Source organism: Mastomys coucha, unplaced genomic scaffold (assembly GCF_008632895.1).
Source record: "Mastomys coucha isolate ucsf_1 unplaced genomic scaffold, UCSF_Mcou_1 pScaffold12, whole genome shotgun sequence".
NCBI lineage: Eukaryota > Metazoa > Chordata > Mammalia > Rodentia > Muridae > Mastomys > Mastomys coucha.
The window spans coordinates 90,570,557-90,590,456 of NW_022196894.1; the positions used below are offsets into that span (position 1 = coordinate 90,570,557).

Sequence of the window (19,900 nt, forward strand, 5' to 3'; positions counted from 1 at the left end):
AGGGTAACTTAGCCCATGAAGATGCCAGCTCTGAGGGTAACGTCACATGCACAGCTGGTTAACATGGTCCTTTTGAGTAAGGCATTTCACTGCTGGCCCACAGTCCCTCCTTCCCCCAGCATTTCTCTAATCACTTCAACAATTTAAATGCCCATGAAGATATAAGATGGATTTGAAGCAAGATAGTTGTAGAAATGTGGACTTTACATTTTTAATTTTAATCTTTTAGCATTCAAATCTAAGTAGCACTGTAATCAAGTCAAGCCCTTGATTTAGGAGCATCCCATATGTCAGGGGAAAATATTGGAGATGGAGTCAGCTTTATCTACTTGTGTGTTGGGAAGGGTCTCAATATTGTGAATATTGTGGATGAAGTCAGCTTGTTCTGACTGTGCTTTGGAAAGGAAGGGTCTCCGTCAGCTCATGCTGGGCAGGCCCTTACTTTGTAGCTGGGGACAACTTTGGATTCCTGATCCTCTTGCCTCTGCCTCCCAAGTCTTTTTTCTTAGAACAGAAACCGTGTAGTGTATATAAGGGTGACAGTCTTGTTTAGTCAAAAGCCCCTTTTAGTGGAAGCCACCAAAGACCCCTCAGAAGCCAAGAAGAGCACCATGGCAGCACAGGCTGGGCTATGGGCTGGACCCCCTCTTATGGGCTGGACCCCTTCTTAGCTGAATGACAGCGAACACCAACAGGAGCTGAGAGGGGAGGGAGGGGCAGATCCCTTCCCACACTAACCCAGCTCACAGGAGGATTCTCTGCTCTTCCTTTTGCCTCAGGCATATCCAGGATGGCAGTTTTCACCCCATAACTGATGTGATACACCCCTTTCTTCCACCTTGCCCACACAAAGTGGAAAAGGACTAGTCTCCAGGTTAAACCCACTCCTTACACAAACTCGCAGGTTCATTTTTATGACCATATGCCCACTGGTCTGATTGACCATATCCCCCCTAAAGTCTGTTTGTAGTGAAGACTGGGGACCAAAGCTAAGAGAAGAAAAACAAGACTCATGTTAGTCAGAATGTTACCCACAGCCATCTTTATGTAGAAGTGTTCACAGCTAGGGAATGCCGACTCGTGGGAGGCGGAGACAAGCAGATGGCATGGAGCTTGAGGTGAGCCCTGGCAACACAGAGAGACCCTGTCTTAACATACCACCACCAACAAAGGAATTTTTCAGATGCAAGCTAGGATACAATACTAGCATCAAAGAGCACATGGACTCCCCACAGTATAGAGAGAGCACGAGGAGACCAGGGGTCCTTTTCCTGGGTTTATGGTTTGCAAATAGAGGTTCAAGGGGAACCAAGAACATTGGTAGATGTCTAGAAAGTGCTGGGTCACCTGAAGCTCACCAAGGAAATTTTTTTTCCCCTGCAGAAGTTAAAAATAAAACTTCTATAACAAAAACATCCTCTTCTTATTGATTTCTAAGATTTTGGAACATTCAGGTCCTAAGGACATGCACCTTAAATGACTCTGCAGCAGCAGCTCAAGAGCAAAGCCCCTCTTTTCATCCATGGATGTTCATTGTGTTATGAATAAGTAAATAAGAACTGGGCATCAGCACCCTCCTAAGACCTCAGTCCCTCCGGTATGGGTGTTTCGATGCTCAGACATAACCATGATTCTTGTCTAAAGTAACACAGCATCGCTCTAGTAGGCAAAGAAGTAACTTATCTTTCCTACCACAAAGAGCCCAGTGAGCAGGGTAGCAAGTCCTCACTGCTCTGCATCGTTAATGCTGGGCTTCATGAAGAAAAAGCTGGGCCCTCTGATCTTAACCTTGGGAATCCATCAGGTGCTTCAAATATATAAAGACAGAAAGTCATGGGATCTCAGAAATAAAAGCCTTGCTTATGTCCATGGGGCTTTGTCAGCCAGACAAATGTGCATGACCAAATACCAGAGCATCTTCTGAGCTACTTTGAGCTTCATAGCTGTGACTAAGGCTTTTTGTCACACTATCTCATTTAATCTAAAGTTGATAAGTTAGGAACACCCTCCTAGGCCAAAAGAAGTTAAAGGACTTGCCCAAGGCTGGAGAAGAGTGATGCTCTTCTCTCTTGTGTCTATGTACATGCATGTTTTCATATGTGTGTATGTGTGTGTACATGTTTGTGTGTGCGTCTACATGTGTATGTGTATGTATGTATGTGAATACCCATGTGTGTATGTGTATATAGGTGTGTGTGTGTGTCTACATGTGTATGTGTATGTATGTATGTGAATACCCATGTGTGTATGTGTATATAGGTGTGTGTGTGTGTGTTGTGTGTATGTGTGTGTTTGTGTGTACGTGTGCATATGTTTGTGTGTACATGTATGTGTGTGTATATGTGTGTGTGTACATGTACATGTATGTGTGTGTATGTGTGGGTACATGTTTGTGTGGACGTGTGTAAGCCAGGGAGAGCCCCAGGAGTCACTCTTCAGTGCTGTTCTTATTGCTACCCAGACAGTATTCTGACTGGTCTAACACTCACAGTGAGCCCCAGGATCTGCATGTCCCACCTTCCCAGGCCACAGTGCACACCTGTCTCTTGTGGCCCTGGGACTGAACTCAGGCCCTCCTCCTTTGCTCTCCGTGACTGAAGCTGATGACCTTCAAATTTTGGGCATTTTGAAAACAACACTGTTCAGCTCCCTAATTCCAGAAGTTTCTTAGAGATGCCTTTTTGGAAGGACTGCCTGGCTTGTTGGGGACACCCCCCCACCAGGTATATGGAGCAGACAGACGTGCCATAGGCCAGCTCTAGCCCTGCATCTAAGGAAATGAGCTGTTTTAACAATGACTGTTCCAGAATGGTACTTAAGGAGCAGAGCCCATCTCCACTTGGGTTTGAGCCCATAGCCTTATGGCTTAAATATAAAACACATTACAGCTCTTTATTTAGAGAGCTATATGCCATTTTTAGGGAGCAGCCTTGATTCTCTCTGACTTCGGTGGGAGGACAGTGCGGAGAGGTGTCTCAGTGCTGTCATTAGTATCCATTATTTATTAGGTTTTGATGGTAGATTCAAAACTAGCTGGGCGGGTTATGCACCCCTTCAGTAAAAACCTCAACTCTAAGGTCAGCACTTCCAAGTGTAACCTTTGGAGGCTCAGGAGAGGGCAAGGGACCCAGAATAGGTCAGGCCTCCTAAGCTCAGGGGCAGGGAGAAGAGTGGGACTCGAAAATTTAAAAACAACCTCAGGGTTTCCGCCACAGGGCAGACTCCGTTAGTAAAGAAGAAAAGAAGAGAGGATGGAACACCAGTGACATAATGCCACCCAGGGAGCCAGCGCTTGCTTCCCAAAGATCAACTGTGACAAAGGCCTTCTGGCTGCTGGTTACAAAGACGTCTGAAACCTTCTGACCCAGAGGGAAGTCCGTCTGAGAACACACTCTGTCACATGGGTTCCACGGCAAAGTGTGGTAACATTGCATGTGACTCTGTAGATTCTCTACCTTTTCTGTGCCTCTGTTTCCTCCATTGCCGAGTCTGAAACCATGCTGTTCTCAACAAATTACAAAGAAGAAGAGACTGAGTTGGAACTGCTGGAACACTCTGAGATGCAGGAGAACTGTGAGATGCTGGAGCACTGTGAGATGCTGGAGCACCCTGAGATACTGGAGTACCATGAGAGAGGTGCTGGAGCACCCTGAGATGCAGGAGCACTGTGAGATGCTGGAGTACCGTGAGATACTGGAGTACTGTGAGATGCTGGAGCACTGTGAGATGCTGGAGTACCGTGAGATACTGGAGTACCGTGAGATGCTGGAGCACTGTGAGATGCTGGAGCACTGTGAAATGCTGGAGTACCATGAGATACTGGAGTACCGTGAGAGAGGTGCTGGAGCACCCTGAGATGCAGGAGAACCGTGAGATGCTGGAGCACCGTGAGATGCTGGAGCACTGTGAGATGCTGGAGCACCCTGAGATGCTGGAGCACCCTGAGATGCTGGAGCACCCTGAGATGCTGGAGCACCCTGAGATGCTGGAGCTGGCCACCCACCGAAAGGACAATTCTGAAGTAAGCATGAGAATAGGGTTGCTCCAGTAGCCACCTTTCTGTGGGAGATGCTGCTAATCATTTTCCTCCAGACAGACACTTAATATAATTTGTGTACTTTCAGAGAGCAAGTGGACTCCAAGAAACAAGTTGACTTTTCCAGCTCCCTTATCTCACAGGCCTGGGACTCTCCCTCTGAGAAGATTGTCTCACCCTCCTCTGTAGCCCCGTGCCTCTTCCATTGGCCATTTTGCAACTTCCCTAAAATCAGGAGGGTCTTGTGAAATTTTCTCTACAAGAAATTTAGAAATTGCTCCTGGAAAGCTCCAGCAGCCATCTTTTCTTTCAAAGTCCTTTCCTGAGAGTGATCCACAAGTTTAACTCCAGTCCCCCAAAGTCCCAGCAATGGACAACCTGATCTCCAGAAAAACACGAATGAAGAATTCTTTGGGATTCTCAAGCTATGGTACAGTGAGATAGAAAGGAACTGGCATTAACTGTCTTAAAGCAGAAAAGGGAGACTTACTCAACGAGGCCAGTTGGACCGAGGGACAAAGAGACCATCTTCCTGGACAAAATGTCCATCTTCAGGGACATTTATTTTTTTAAGTAGCATGGTGGAAGAGGGACTTCTTTCTTTTCTTTAATGACCTAAGCTGAAACAAAGGCGACAACAACAGCAGCAGCAACAACAACAACAAAGACACTCAAAATATCTTTGTCTTTCTTGGGAGAAGTGTCTTAGGACAGAGTGGGCCCTACTGCAAGGGTGTTGCTCAATGTTGTGTTACAACACAATGCCAACTGTCACTGGGGCCTGGATGGCCCCTTGCGTCAACCCCTGCAAGGTGTTTCCTGGACTTTGCAGACAGCACCGGGGGAGGTGCGGCTCCTCTTGTGAAGGCAGATAGATAATGCCTCCTGCTCTCTCAGCTATCTTCTGGGGCTAGCCCTGTAGATAACAGCTTCACCGCCCAAGTGAGCCCCATGCTCCCAATTTGTAGCTCTATATTGATGAAGCTTTTTGTGTTTATCAGACACAGTTTTATCATCCCTCTCCAAATGCCCTCAGCCACACTCAGCCTTTGAACTCTGGCGTATTTATCAAATGGGACCAGTGATTGAGGAGATGTAACAGCTTATCTGTAATTCTAAAGAAAGAGGAACCAAGCCATGGATCTCTCTGCTAGAGTAGGGCTTTTGAGTGTGTGTGTGTGTGTGTGTGTGTGCTTGTGTGTGTATGTGTGCACACATGAGCACATGCTTCTGTGTTTGCACATGCACATGGGCACATGGAGACACAGGAAGATGTTTCTTATCGTTGGGGCAGTAGATTGCTCTGTGTTGACATCTGATGCATTTTGTTTTCTTGGACTCCATGGATTATTCTCAAGGCCTCAGAGAAGGTGGCCAAGCTCAGTCTGACTCGCAGACTCTTGGTGTGCACAGAATGCCAGGCTCTGCAGAAGACCCACTTTGCCCTCATTTAGATGGGGAATCTCTGAAACCAAGTATCAGTCCTTGAATGGAGATTCATGCTGGCTTGTGTTACTTTTATCTTCTTAACATGCAAACAGATCAAGCCTTTTGAAAGGTTCCAGACACCTTTAGAATCTTGTTCCTCCTTTTTTGTCTGTTTGCCCCCCCTCTCTCATCTCTCTTTATCTCTGTATTTCTGTTTCTCTCTTTCTCTCTATCTCTCTCTGTCTCTTATTCTTATATCAAATTCTACTCTGCAAATCAGTCTAGAAAGGAGGAGAGATTGGGACAGATTAGGAGGATGAGGCCCCTCCCTATGTTGTTACAGAGGCCCCTGTGATGCTCTCAATACGAGAGAGAATGGTAGGGGAGGCAGGAGGAGGGAGAAAGGGAAAAGAGGGGAAGGAAGGAGAAGAGAGGGAAGGGAGGGAAGAAGAAAGAGAAAGCACTGTTTACAGACCTGGAGGGAGTTTCAGAAGGGAGTCCCTGCCCCAGAGGCCACACTCTTCTTTGGATTTGTCCTCCAGTCTCAGACTCCAGCAGGTTGCCCTCCTGAGAGGCATGGTTATTCACCACAGGCAGCTATGGGAAAGGCAGCCCGATAACCAAGATTGAGGCGCTTCTTCCGAGTTCTGAGGCCTCTCACTAAGTCATCTCTGCCATTATGTCTCTCCCCGACCCCCCTTTCCTCCTCTTCTCATTTCCCTTCCTCCTTATTATCTTTCCCTCTACCCCACTCCTTCTCCTTTATTCATTCTTACCTTCCTTGCTGCAAGTTGGCACACATGCACACACACATATACACACATGCACACACACATGCACACTCACACATGCACATATGCACATGTGCACAAACAAGCACACACAAACACACACACACACACACACACACACAGAGACAGAGAGAGAGAGAGAGAGAGAGAGAGAGAGAGAGAGAGAGAGAGAGCTTATTTTTTTCACTGGGCCCCGCAGTTATTTGAGAAAGCCTGTAAGGCTGCTGCAATGTTGTACAGAGCCTGGCCATTGCCTGCTGAGCGGCCACTGCCCTCAGTCTCAGGCCAGCACCTGGCCCCTGTGTCTTGTCACCACATTACACCCTTGCTGATTCCTACAGTTCACACTGATGTTTAAAGTAGAGACAGCATGACTTTTCAGTACAAGGTCTGTCACAAGGGCACAAGAAGCCTTTAATAAAAGTCTTTGGGGACAGTAGGAGCTGTCAGTAAGGGATCAGGTAGGTATTGTCTAGTTCCCTTGGTGGAGCGGGGCCTGTGGATGCTGAGTGGCTAACGTTGTTTACAATAAGCATCCAAATGCATTTGCGGGATCGGGTAAGAAGCAGGGGTATTAAGGAGAGCAGCTGCAAAGTCTACTGCTGGGGGAACCTAGACTAAACCTCTGACAGTTCTGGGAATCCTGCACCCATGAGACACAGAAAGGGAGCCATGCCAAGGTTTTTCACCTGGCAAGTCTGGAACTGTGTGTGGAGAGCAGAGTGGCCTGCCAACGGCCCAGCGTTGGAGGCTCTGGTTGGGAGGAAGAAGGTCCAGCTCTTCCTAGCAGCTCCCTGGGACTGCCAGTCTTCTTTCCCTCATTCTGGAGTGGCTGCCTGATCACCTTGACAGCTTCTGCTCCAGCATCCCCGCAGTCAAAGGACCAGAGTAAAGGAAATCGGACCAGGTCTCTCCTTCAAGGCACAGAGAATCCCAGACCTTATGAGAAGCGAGCCCAGCCCCTGCATAACCTGAATACCACTGCTCAGCTTACTCCACCATGATCCTTAATCTGTCCCCAAATACACAAATATCCTCCTTCTTTGGGACCTTTTAGCATCTCTTCTTAGCCAGGGCCACATCCCTCAACCTCCCAGTTTTTGTCATGGCTGCTCAGTTGTTATCTAGGAAAGTATGAGTTGAAGCAATCTCCCTTCTTATGCCTGGTGTCAAGTCACTCACTGAACTCTTTTCTACCCTCTAGTTATGAGTCCTTGTCTGATCCAGACTGATGCTAACTCCATTGCCACTGACAGACAACAGACCCATCAGGATCTCCCCATGTCCTGTCTCCCTTGGGACCTCCAGGGCTTTGGAGATTGGAGAGGTCATCAGTCTGAGGAACTCCCTAAGACCCCATCAGTGTTTGGGGGACAGTGGTAATCACAAGTGGCCAATGGTGGCCTCCTCCTCATGCTCCTGCCCTGCATATGCAAACTCATGGGATTTCTCTTTGGTAAACTTTTCTGGCAAAACCAAAAGCACAGGAGTGGAGCGAGGACGATATCTCACTACTGTGCTTTGCTTGTCTCTGGAGCTCAGGTAAAGTTTGGTAGAGATGGTTTCTCCATATTTGAGGATGTAGAGATGGTTTCTCCATATTTGAGGAAGCTGTGTTGAAGGCAAGTCTTAAAACTCCAGGTCAGTGTTCGAATTCTTTCCAGACATATAGGACATATTCATGTAGTGACTGGAGCTCAGCTAAGCTGTCCAAGTTGATACAAACCATGTTGTGGGGGTGGTACTTCCTTCCTACCATTGGGGCTTCATCCTGGGTCCTCTCTACCACTGGCTCACTTCCCCACAGGAGTTCTGTAATCATCTGAGGGTGCCCACAGAGCCCGCTGCAACACTGGGAAGGCTCTGGACACTGTCCGCCGAGACCTCACCCTCCTGACCAATCCTGGGACTTTGATAGGCTTGTCCTTGAATCACATGGTCACTGATGCTTCATGCTCACACTACAACAGTGAGTCTTGCCAGAACCCTTCTCTGAGTAGAGTATTGCCCTGGAAAGAAACAGACCTGCAGGGCGACTCAACCACAGAGGAAAGAAAGCATTGTTGGGGGAGCAGCTTGCCCAGTCATGAGCTGTGCGTCTTTCAGTCCAAGATGGGAGCAGCCTAGCTGAGGACTGAGCAGAGCTGGCTGATCGACCCCTACTTCCATCAGACACTTGCTTCTCAAGGCTTGTCACCTCTCTGTTATTACTATTGCTATTATTATTATTACTAGATTTGTCATTCCACTTTATACTATTTTCCATGGGGACCCACGAAAGCATGGGCATTTTGTACAACCCTCCAACATCATGTTTCAGTTTGAGGGCAGGCATGGGGACCCTTTACATCACGTTCTTTAATAATTCAAGTGGCAGCATTGTAGGGCTTCTCTTAACTGCTTCTTAAAAGTAATTAATTGATTTTCTGACATATCAGTTAACAATGTATTACTCTGACACAAAGTTGTGTTTCAGCTCTTGTTTGGAACAGTGTGCTGTATGGATTCAATTCAGCTCAGAGTTTAGCTCTGGAGAGACTAAAAATATGTCTCTATAAAAAGAAACCCTCTTTACATGGAGTGTTGTCTAAAAATCTAAACCATATGTTCTTTCCGGGGCTCTCAATGGGGTGACGTATAGGTTCACATTCTTGTGGCCATTCAGGCTTGGAACATTCAAGAAACATGGCATAACCTACTGTCACTCAATACACTCTGTGGTCTAGAGGGGGGGAAATCACCCAGGCTGTGCTGAGGGCAACAGGAGGCTCTCCATCCAAACACGGCTTGCTAAGGTTCTGTCCTGGGTGTGAGTGTCTATAAGCAGCCCGGTTCTTTCCTCTTTCCGTAGCTGAGATTGTAAGATCTGCTCACTGTTGGCCTGTGGTGGCAATCCCACCCACAGGGAAGATTCCCTTCCATTATGTAGATGCTATGAATGGCAACATTCAGAGCAGTGCTGTAACTGGCTTGCCCTGGGCCCTGTGGGCAGTAAGCATGACATCTTGATCTCTGCAGAGATGCCTGCAACAATCTTCTGCAGTGAGGGAGGTAGCATTTCCCCGTGTGAGGGAGTCACCATGCTTCCTTGAGTACACACTGGAAGGAAGCTCCTGATAGGTCCACTTTGGTAGAGTGCTATTTCTTCACCACTGTGGACTTCACTGGGGCCCTGGCGTGACTCTAGGCACTCTGCACTTGGTGTGTGATGATGATGAGTGAAGGATAGGAGAGCACACACTCTCCTATGATGAGACTCAGCTCCCGCCTCATCCCTCCTGCTGGTGATAGGGCCTGGTGTGCAGGATCCTGTCTGTGTCTTCTTGCTTTACAGGCCCAGCACTGCCTCAGCTATGGTTGAGACAGGAGAGTGACCTCAGCACGAGGCAGTTGATGCTCCTCTGTTCATAAGCCTCAAGTCCCAGCAGGCAATGCAGCTGTGACACTGGCTTTCTGACTTGTGTGTCTTATTCTTTATGACTGTGTCTGAACTGATCCTTTACTCCAGAAGGCAGCCCTTCATCAAGTTCTTCAAGCATTAGTGCCACCAAAGAGATCTGGCCTAAAGCCAGGAAACAAACCCTTGGGAGGGGACACCAGAGTGGCTGGAGGTCTTGCTTCCTCTGTGTGTCTTGCGGGCTGGCCATTTAGTCTTGTTTCTTTAGTTCTACAATGAGGACAGCAGCTCCTAATTTACCACACTACTATGATAACTGAATGGCACAGGCCTGTGGTATTCATTACAGCACCGAGCAGCAGCTGCTCAATTAAGGGAACACATGCCACTGTATTTTCCTTGCTAAAGTACTAGAATGATGAGGAAAATTGATTAAAAATATTACAACATGCTCATAATATGTTGGTTTGCTTTTCAGTATTTGAGAGAATTTTATGTTCTGATGCTTATAAGGAAGGGGCTTTAGGGTTAGGGTTAGGGTTAGGATCAGGGTAATGGGCAGATGGGGATAAAGAAGTGACTTCAGGGAGACGTAGGGAATGGCGGACAGGTGGAGACAGGCTCGAAGCAGTGTCCCACTAAGGATGCTCCTTGACTCTCCCTAGATGATCACCCCTGTTTTCCCCTACTCAGAGTCTGTGTGGGCAGAGGTCCTCAAGGATGGCTGTTGTGATGAGCCTCAAGGGAGGAGAGCATTGGAAGGACAATCAGAGAAATACACATGAATATAGACTGGCACTACCGCTTTTAATGTCTGAATGTTCGATCTTGTCTCTTTCTACATTTGTACTTCCTTGACCAAATGGACATTGTCACCAGACTGGAGAAATGGATAGGAGACATCAATAATGTTGACAACGACTCATTCCAGAATTCCCCTGGATAGAAACACTTGTGGATTCCATTTTTCTAGGCCAGTGTTACAAAGTTAATATTACAAAAGTCTATAAAAATAAATAAAGAATCTTGGGTGTCTGAAGTGTGGAATATCAACAACTTCTTTACATCTTAAGTTTTGGAAATAAAAAGCTTTTATCCTGAAATACAGGTCATCTTAACTCCTCAAAGGCATGAGGATGAAATCATATGACATGTAAATAAAGAAAATATCTAATAAGAAAAAAGGCATGAGGATCATACAGATTCTGAGAGTTAGTCAAGAATTGGAGATTCTTTTCTTTTCTTTTCTTTTTTAGTACAGGGGTGGGGGAGAGACATGAATTATTTAGCACGGCTCTAGGGCTGGGAGAGAGCTTTAGGATTTTGCTCAAGTCTCAGATTGATTTTCTGACACACCAAGTGAAATGAAACTTGAGAGCTTAGTGCCACGTCAGACACCGGATCTTCAGTGAAATACAGAGTCGCGGCTCAGCAGCAGTGCGTTTGCAAGTCTGGGATAGGGCAGGAGTTGATCCCTGCTGCTTTACAATTAACACACCCAATAACGCACTTGAAGAAATTAGCCTAGGAGCTGTACACTCAATTAACGCAGAGCAAGCTCTCCACACGGGATAAGTCCTGTCCTGTGCATTTTGAGGAGTGGGAAGGGTAGAATTTGATTGAATGATCCCGTTCTTTAACAGCTGGGGGATGGCAGATTGATCTACAAAAAATTCAGTGAATGTGATCGTAAGTTGTAAAGCACAGGTTATAAGCGCCTGGGATAGGAGAGTAATGGGTCCCATCTGGAAGGGCTGGGGAAGCTTAGAGAAGGAGAGGATGGGTGGATTGAGTCTGAAAGAAGTGTAGGGCTTGGATATTACAAAGGAAAAGGTGGCTAGGACAGGCCACACGGTAAAGCAAGCCAAGGACGAGGGTGGATGTAGGCTGTCCCTGAGTGGCCCATTGGGGAGCCCGCCCGCTGCAGCACACACTTCCCTGTGGAAAACAAGGTGCATGCAGGGTGTGGCCTGGAGGGGTGCAGCATTTTGAAATTGTCAGACTGAGTGAGTCTTCTTTTGTGTCTCCTCTCATTGAAAACTCATTACAACCTTGAGGAAAGGACCATGGAAGGTCTCATATCACACAGAAATACAGTGCCAGACAGCAAGACTCAAAGCTGCCCAGCCATTAAAGCAGCAGGGCCAAGCCATAGACTCTGTCAGAGCAATGTGGATGCTGAGCCCATGTCATTTCCATTTTTGGTATGCTAGAAGCACTATAACTCAGCCTCCTTAACTAAGGGGTTTGGCGACCTCTTTCCTAAGGGCAAATGGCCATCATTCAGGGGTTTTGACAGACAGATCACATAAGCAGTTATGCTTGAGACAGCAGTGAGAAGGATGTATGAATAGACACTGAGCTAACAAGAAGGTTTGTAGACATCTGAGTGAGGTACTATGATAGCCATGGGGAGAGAAGGGAGATGGAGAAGACAGGCGGAAATGGACCCCAGATCTATGAAGCTGGACAGAGGGAAGGAGCTAACATGTAGAAGATACTGTGGTGCTTCTCCTAGGGGGCTGAGACAGAAAGCCCACATTAGAAACTGTGCAAGCTTTTAGCTCTGAATTACCAAAATTGGAATTTACATGAGCATTCTATATCCTGGTTCCAAATGCATGGCCAATTGATCATTAGCCAATATAAGTGATGCTGTACAGAGTTGGGATTCTAAATCGAGTCAAGGATGCTCCTGTTGAAGGAAGATGTCACCAAGTGACATTGCCTTTAGATTTCTCCCACTTCGTGCAGAAAATAAAGGTGGACAGAAACACTGAGACCGGAGGCACATTAGTTAGCATGCCCAGATTCTCCAGTCTTCGTATGACTGCCATGAAAGGAGAGTTTGGTGGCTACCCAAGACAGGCCTAACATCATCCCTGGAACTTGCAGTCGGTTTGTAAGGTGACTCACCTCGACCTCAGATGCCATGAGTCTGTGTGAACATCAGGCTGGTCAGAGACATTCCCCACCATGCTGCCCTTGGCATGGGAAGGCAAAGGCACAGAAATCCTTCTCAACTGCCCTCTGACCTTTGTACCTAAGTCACCCAGCCAGTGCCAGCCTTGCCAAGTTCACACTAACTGTGTGGGAAGCAAGGTGTATATGGAAGGGTCTGTGCTTGACCAATAACTGAAAAAGCATTCTCATCTCCATCGGGATCACCTTAGTGGCCTCGATTTTACTCTTTGTTGAGATGCATCAACTTTCTAGTTATGGGGACTATACTGTAGATCTTTTACAAACTTCTAAAACCATGCTAAATAAGATGCAGAAAATATGGAAGTTAAATTGAGGTAGAATATAATGCTTAGCACGTGCCAGACACTATTGTAGTACATCACGTCATTGTCAACCAAGGCAACCCTTTCATTGTCTATTGCTGTTAGTTCTTGCTATTATGTACTTTCAGTAGATGAGGAAACTGAGGCACACAGACATTCACAAAGTTGCTTAATGTCATAGCACACCACCAAATGGAGCCAGGATTAGAACCCAGGCAAGTTGGTTCCCGAATGTGTGTTCTTGCCTGTATCCTACATTGCTTTCCTCCATACCAAAACCTAACAGTTCTTGGCAAGGGACTGCAAGCTCAGTCTTTGGCAAGTGCTGATGGTGGAGAGAAGGGGGTTGTGAGAGAAAGGGTCTAATCTAGTGACAAGTGAGAACCAAGGTAAGAAACTCACTATGATTACATTTACAGGTGAGCCAGGCTACTATGCAATAAAGGACTCAGCTGGCTTTTGGGACTTCCTGGCCTATGGATATATGATTATTTATAGATCCTCTCCTCTCTGCTCACCAGGTGCCACTGGCCTATCTTTTGCTTCAGTGCGTTAGGTGGGCTCTACTCCCTTCTTAGAGGCCTGGTTCTCTACCAAACATCTGGCTCATTGCCCCAGAGCCTCCCTCTTTAGGGAGAGGTGATGATTGACCAAATTAGCATGGGGATAAAAGTACTTCCTTCCTCAACTGAGTGAGCTCCTCATAGACCGGAAACAGAATCAGATCTAGGAAGTGGCGAGTATTTTTAGTAACTGATGTTTGATAATTGAATGTAAATTCAGGTTTATGCCCAACCAAAGTTAGTTTTAGCAAATACTAAACAACGTTAATTTCAGATGAACCATCTTAGGTCTCAGTCAAATTGAGAAGGAAGCATGAACATTTTATAATAGTGCATTATATTTGTGAGGCACACCAGTAAGCAAATAGAAAAGGTTTATGTTCGTTCATTCATTCATTCACTCATTCACTCACACTTGTTTAAAAGCTAATCACTGAGCAGGGACTCTTGGAAATCCCTAATTTGGCTCTCTGATGAGCATACAGAACAAAACAGCAAAACCTTCTGGAAGTCCACATTCAGTGTTCAGATGTGGAAATCAGAATTAATTCAAGCCCATGTCTGATGGCCAGATGCTACAAAAACAATCACTATCAAAGGAAAAAAATGTTCTTCCTCTTCAACACCTTGGCTCGTACTGTCTTTCCCTCTAGTGTTGGGAATTCTCAAGGATTTTCTTTAAAGCTGTGTTTTATATTTTAGCAACTAAGTAACTGTTACAGCCTCACTCCCAACCCCTCTAATAAATACTTATCTTGATGTTTTCTCATTTTATAACCAAAAACTTTCCAAAGACTCCAGGCTGTCTTCCACCACCTGATGGTAAGTCGTGGGCAAGTCTCTAGGAACAAGGATTACTCTGTTATGTTCCTGAATGATGAGATGAAGCAAGAAGAAAGGCCTGAGGCTCTCAGCACCACCCGGGAGAAGCAGATTCCAACCAGACACACCAAGACGCTTGCCAACTTCTGACCACATTGAACGGCCAGGGAAACAAAAGCCTTTCGGAGCCGTTCCCCCTTTGTATGTCAGCGGAGGTGCTGCCTTCCTAGGAACACCTGGCTGTGTCCTTTGGGTGACTTTCTGGAGAAAATCTTCACACTTGGCATTCCTATAGCCCTTTCAGCTTCTAATCCAAAGCCTACAGTGAAACTCCTGGGCTCCGAGGCCCCTCTGTTCCTCTGTACACAGTGTGTTCACACACGCACCATAAAGCCCTTTTGTGTGAATGGAAAGACCTCTGCTAATATTACCCCTGCCCATCTCTGTGATAATGATAAAGCAAGCACACCTAACAAGCATTTCCCATCATAATCATTGTCAACTGAACAGTCCCAGAGGTAGTTGACACACATGCACACTATTCTGTGACTGTCACCTACCCTCCATCCCCAGAACATTCTTACTTTAACTGAAATGGTACCATAGTTTAACAACTCCACATTTCTCCCTCCTGCTAATACTTGGCAATCTGCCCACTTCATGCCTCTGTGGCTTCGTTAGATTTCTGTACCTTCATGAAGGGGATTGTATAGCATCTTTCTTTCTTCTTTCTTTTTTTAAAGACTGGTTTCTTCTGGGTCCAACTGTGCTGTGGAGTATCTCCTTTCATGGATGTGTGTGCATGTGTGCAAATGTGTCTATGATGATGTGTGTGTATGTACATGTGTGCATATGTAGGAGAGAGAATAAACATGTACATGTGTTTGAATGTGTAAGTGTGTGAGTCACAAGTGAACTTCTCATGTCGTCTTCTGGAGAAACCTTTTTAAAAAATATTCTATTTTATAGGAGAAGAAGCGAGTCCCAGAGAGGATATACAATGTGTTATTTATGGTTCACATAGCTAGTAATTGGCAGGGTGGGGATGGGCATGTGACAGCTCAGGCTCATATGGTTATTATCCATGTACCAATGTTCTGCTTATGTGACACCCCTTGTATTCTGCTTCCTCTCATTAACATGATACGAGGGCCTCAGTTAGCCTTCTTTTTAAAAATGTTGTATTTATGTTTATTTTATGTGCATTGGTGTTTTGCCTAGATGGATGTCTGTGTAAAGGTGTCAGGTTGGAGTTACAGACAGATTTGAGCTGCCATGTGGTTGTCAAGAATTGAACAAGGGTCCTCTGGAAGAGCACCCAGTGCTGTGAATCTCTGAGCCATCTCTCCAGCTCCCCAATTATCCTTCTTAAAGGATAGTATGCCCCTGTCTGTTAGGACAGGTGGCTGAGGAGCTCCACCCGGAAGGAAAAGACAAGACTATCAGGCACCGTGGGCTGTGGATTCTCTTTCATCTTGTGTAACAGTAGAGATGCAATATCTATATTTAAGTTGCATTCTGTAAGAGGCGGGCTGCATTGTCCGTTAGTTTTGTGGTTTTCATTTTTTTCCACTTCACACTTGAACTCGTGAAGAAATCACAAAGGTGATGAGAGAGCTGGGCTCTGCTTGCTCCTGATGACAGTTATGTACATTTTAAGATCAGTGATATCATTCATGAGAAATGGGAGGCACATTTCCAGAGTCAGAACTTGATCTCAAGTAAAACTCTAATTATAATCACCACTATAAAAAGACCCTAACCCCCAAATCCCAAGCCCTAGTTTTTAATTTTGTGAAGTTGAGATATCCCATGGGAAAGCAAAATAACTCCAGTGTGAAACCCAACTGAAGACTGGCTTCCAAGCCCAGCTGAAGACTGGCTCCCAAGCCCATTGGGTGGCCTCCTCTTTGCATCCAGTGAACAATTCTTTTACTCATTGCTCAAAAGGGAGGTCCCAGCCATTCTTCCTCATGTTGCCCACTGATTTTTGTCTTTTTTCTTATGGGCCCATATTCCTCATCCATTTCCCATTGGCAGTGTCTGGAACTTATGTGCCATGTGTCTGATCTTGGTCATCTCATCTTCAATACCCCTGTTCAGCCATGCCTCTCTGGTTCAAATTTGAATGTGTTTTTCTGCATGGGACTTTCTGTAGTGGCCACTCCTGGATGTACAGTCCATGTCTGGAGCTTTCCCACGTGCCCTACGCCACCTCTCTTTTTAGATCTAATGGCTTTATTGTGTTGATTTTTATGTGGTTTTGCAGTATACAAGCCACTTCACCAATTAGGGCCCTTAGTAACAGGCACCTTACATGGCAGAATGTGTCTTTCTCTCCTGGCACTTCACCACAGTTGACAGGAGTTTGGCCACCAGCCTCTCTCCAGATACTGTTCCTATGTCAGACCTTAGCTGGGTCTAGTCCCTCACCCTTTTCTTTAGAATTCAGGTAAACTAAATTTCAGCAGCTCCACAGAGAGCACTGGCTAAGAACAAGGTGCTGTTTGTTGGGAATACATGAAGGGTACAGTCTCTGTCCTGAGCCCTTCAGGTTAACAGTAACACAGTGGAGTTAGCAGCAGGCAATGAAATGAGACTGATTCTCTTGGGAGGTTCAAGATTCCTGGAGTTCAGGATGTCAGGGTTAGGCAGGCAGAAGGGTGACTTGATACTGATCTGTGGTGGTGCCAAAGAGAGGAGCCATTGCAGGGTAAGAGCCATGTGCATGGATGTGAACAAGTGACAGAAGACACATGTGAGATCCCTTGAGAGTCAGTGGCTTTGAACACTTCTGGGACATGAGGTAAGACAGTGAGCTGAGGATCCAAAGAAGTCCCCTGCTTACTAGACTAAAGAATCTCAGTGGTCCCTCTTCCTGAGGAGTTCCTCCTGTCTCTGCCTCAGTTAGATAATGGAATCTAGACCAAGAAACTTAAATGACATGTATTGGTCATAGTTCTGCAGTTGAGAAGTCCAACGTCAAGGGTGTGGGACCATGAAAGGCAGCTTGGTCCTGGTTGAGCTAAGGCTTGAAGCCCTGGAGTTACTGAAGGGATGGTAGGTGCTTCACCTGTTTCCATACAACAGCCCCCTGTTACTAGCCACAGCCCCCATAGATTTGTGGCTATAGGTTATGTAAGGGCAATGCCCCAAGCCCCTCCACAGGTAGAGGACATGACCTGTAGTCAGATAGGCTCAAGACACATCTCTATTTTAATGAGGTATCCAAAGGCCTGGAGGGCTTAGCTAATAAGTTTCCTTTCCAGACACTCCTCCTGGCAAAGGTATTTAACCTCAGGCCCACCCTGAGAAATGGGGTATGGTTTTATACATCCACTTTCTGCCATGGCAATAAATGTCTTAAAACCGTGGACTGCCTCTTTTCATTGGGATCCGAAGGAGGAGCCATGGAGAAGGCTTTCCCCTGTAGAGACACAGTCTAATCTCTCACAGAAGGCCTCTCTGTGCTCCCAGCCACGACCAAGCCAAGTTCAAGCCCACCACCATCAAGTCAAGGACTCCTCCCCAGTGGACCAGCTAGAGCTCCCCCTTTCTCCTCCTGGCCCCTGGCTAGATCCAGCCTGCAGGCTACCACTCAGTTCTCAACTGTTCCATGGCTTCCAGCCTGAATGTCCAAGAGCCTGAGAACTAGATAGCCCCAGCCTCCTTGAAGGCCCGGGGACCCCTGAGCCAGCTTTGGTTGACCCCAGCCTCCTTGAAGGCCCGGGGACCCCTGAGCCAGCTTTGGTTGACCCCAGCCTCCTTGAAGGCCCGGGGACCCCTGAGCCATGTCCTAGGGTTTCAGCATGGCCTAACACCCACCTGGTAATGGCGTGGGGGAAAGCCTGGTCAGACTTCCTGCCTGCCTTCCTGAGCAGCCGAGCCCCATGGAGAAGCAGAGCAGGCCCCATAACCCTACAAAGGTGCCATCAGATTTGATTCTGTTTTCTGGTTGGCACTTGGCACTTGGCGACCTTGCCATTGTCTCTTCATAAGATGGAGAGAGAAGCAAGCTCCAGTGTCTCTCTTTGAAGGGTGCTGGTCTCATTCAGGAGGGCTCCCTCCCAGTGACCCATGGCTTCTCAAGAGTTCTACCTTCTTATATGTCATTAATATTTAAGGCTCCAATGCTTCATCATATGGATGGAGATATTGGAGATCCATCTAAGCTCAATAATTTCTATAAACACTTTGTGTTTCCAAGCCATCTCATTCTCCTAGACAAACCATGAGAATTTCCATACCACTGATAGTTCAGGTCATGTATCTGAAGACTTAACTTGCACAGAGCTCTCTCATTATCCTCTAATGGGGTGGAACAAGCTTATATTGACTTCCTCAGTGTTACAAATTGAATCATATCCCCCTGCCTCCTCCCCATGCCAAGCTAAACTGAACTCCCAATTTTTAGGAGTGGTATAGGTGACTGCTTTTGGAAGTAAAATCTTTACCACTATAATCAAGTTAAGACCAGCGTGACCCCTGATCCAGCATGACCAGTATCTTTATATATTGTATGACTGTCTCCTCCAAGTTGAAGCATTCCTTTGTGGTGGGAGATGGAAGGCTCAGCGTATTCATGGAACAAGACTCTAGTCACCAGCAAGGAGACGAGGGACTCTTCAGAGGCATAGACGCCTACAAGCTGTGTACAAGACTCAGTGGTTCAACTTTCATTCACTGTCCTCCATGTTACCATAAGCTTTGCTGAGATAAAGCCACTGTGAGAAACCTCCTTGTGTAAGTGATCCCTCCCCCATGCCTTCATTAGCATCCCCATCAAACACATTAGTCCAGCAACCTCAGCTCAGATGCAATCCTTTCTTTAGGCCACTGTTGCTCTATGTGGGGTGAGTAGAAATAGTCTGTCCAGAAAAGGTCAAGAGAGACATTCTGGAAGGAGCAGAGCATCATGGGAGACAAAGACACATAAGGAGAATGCCCTGTGATGCCAGCAGCAGGGAGTGGAATGATGCATTCTCAAGTCAAGCGATGGGAAGTGGCAAGGAGAATTCTCCAGTGGAGTGTGGCCCGTCACACATGATCAGGGACAGAGTCAGTAATGTTCTGCTGTTTTAATCTGGTTACCATGCAGAACTTTCTTAACAAGAGCTTGAGAAAAATTCAAGATGTCAGACTACTATCAGTTATCCATTCTTTAGAAGCACAAAGTAGAAGGGATATTTTAGCATTACCAGGGCACAGCTCAGAAAGGTGCCGAAGAATGTTGAATTGGCACAGTGTGTATGTGTGTGTGTGCATGTGTGCATATATACATGAGGAAGCTTGTGCCTTAAGGAGTCACCAGGGTGGAATAAGTGGTATTTGCCAAGCAGCAGGGCCACAGAGCACCTACCCTTCCAGCTGTCTCTTTGGACACTATAGCTCTCCAGCATTTAAAGTGTTTTGTCCATGTCCATTAGAATCAAAATTAAGGGTGGAACATATGTGAGTTGTTGACAGAAGCTGTCCCCAGGGTGTGATATTTTAAATAATTTTGATTGACCTTTTGCTTTAGTTAGAAAGGACCATGCATTTTTTTTTTTTTTTTTTTTTTTTTTTTTTTTTTTTTT

At 46.2% G+C, this 19,900-nt stretch overlaps 1 protein-coding gene across 3 annotated transcripts in view; it reads right to left on the reverse strand.

Annotated features, from left to right (window-relative positions):
• Positions 1 to 19,900, reverse strand: part of Runx1 (RUNX family transcription factor 1) — a 240,061-nt gene that overhangs the window by 117,817 nt on the left and 102,344 nt on the right. Inside the window, exon 1 of one of the 3 annotated variants that reach the window (XM_031364447.1) lies at positions 5,940 to 6,056. The exons of the other annotated variants lie outside the window; for them this stretch is intronic. Within the exon in view, the coding sequence (XP_031220307.1) occupies positions 5,940 to 6,042 (103 nt within the window). The 5' untranslated portion in view covers positions 6,043 to 6,056. Of the gene's footprint in view, positions 1 to 5,939; positions 6,057 to 19,900 lie in introns of those variants that run through there. 3 annotated transcript variants of the gene reach the window in all.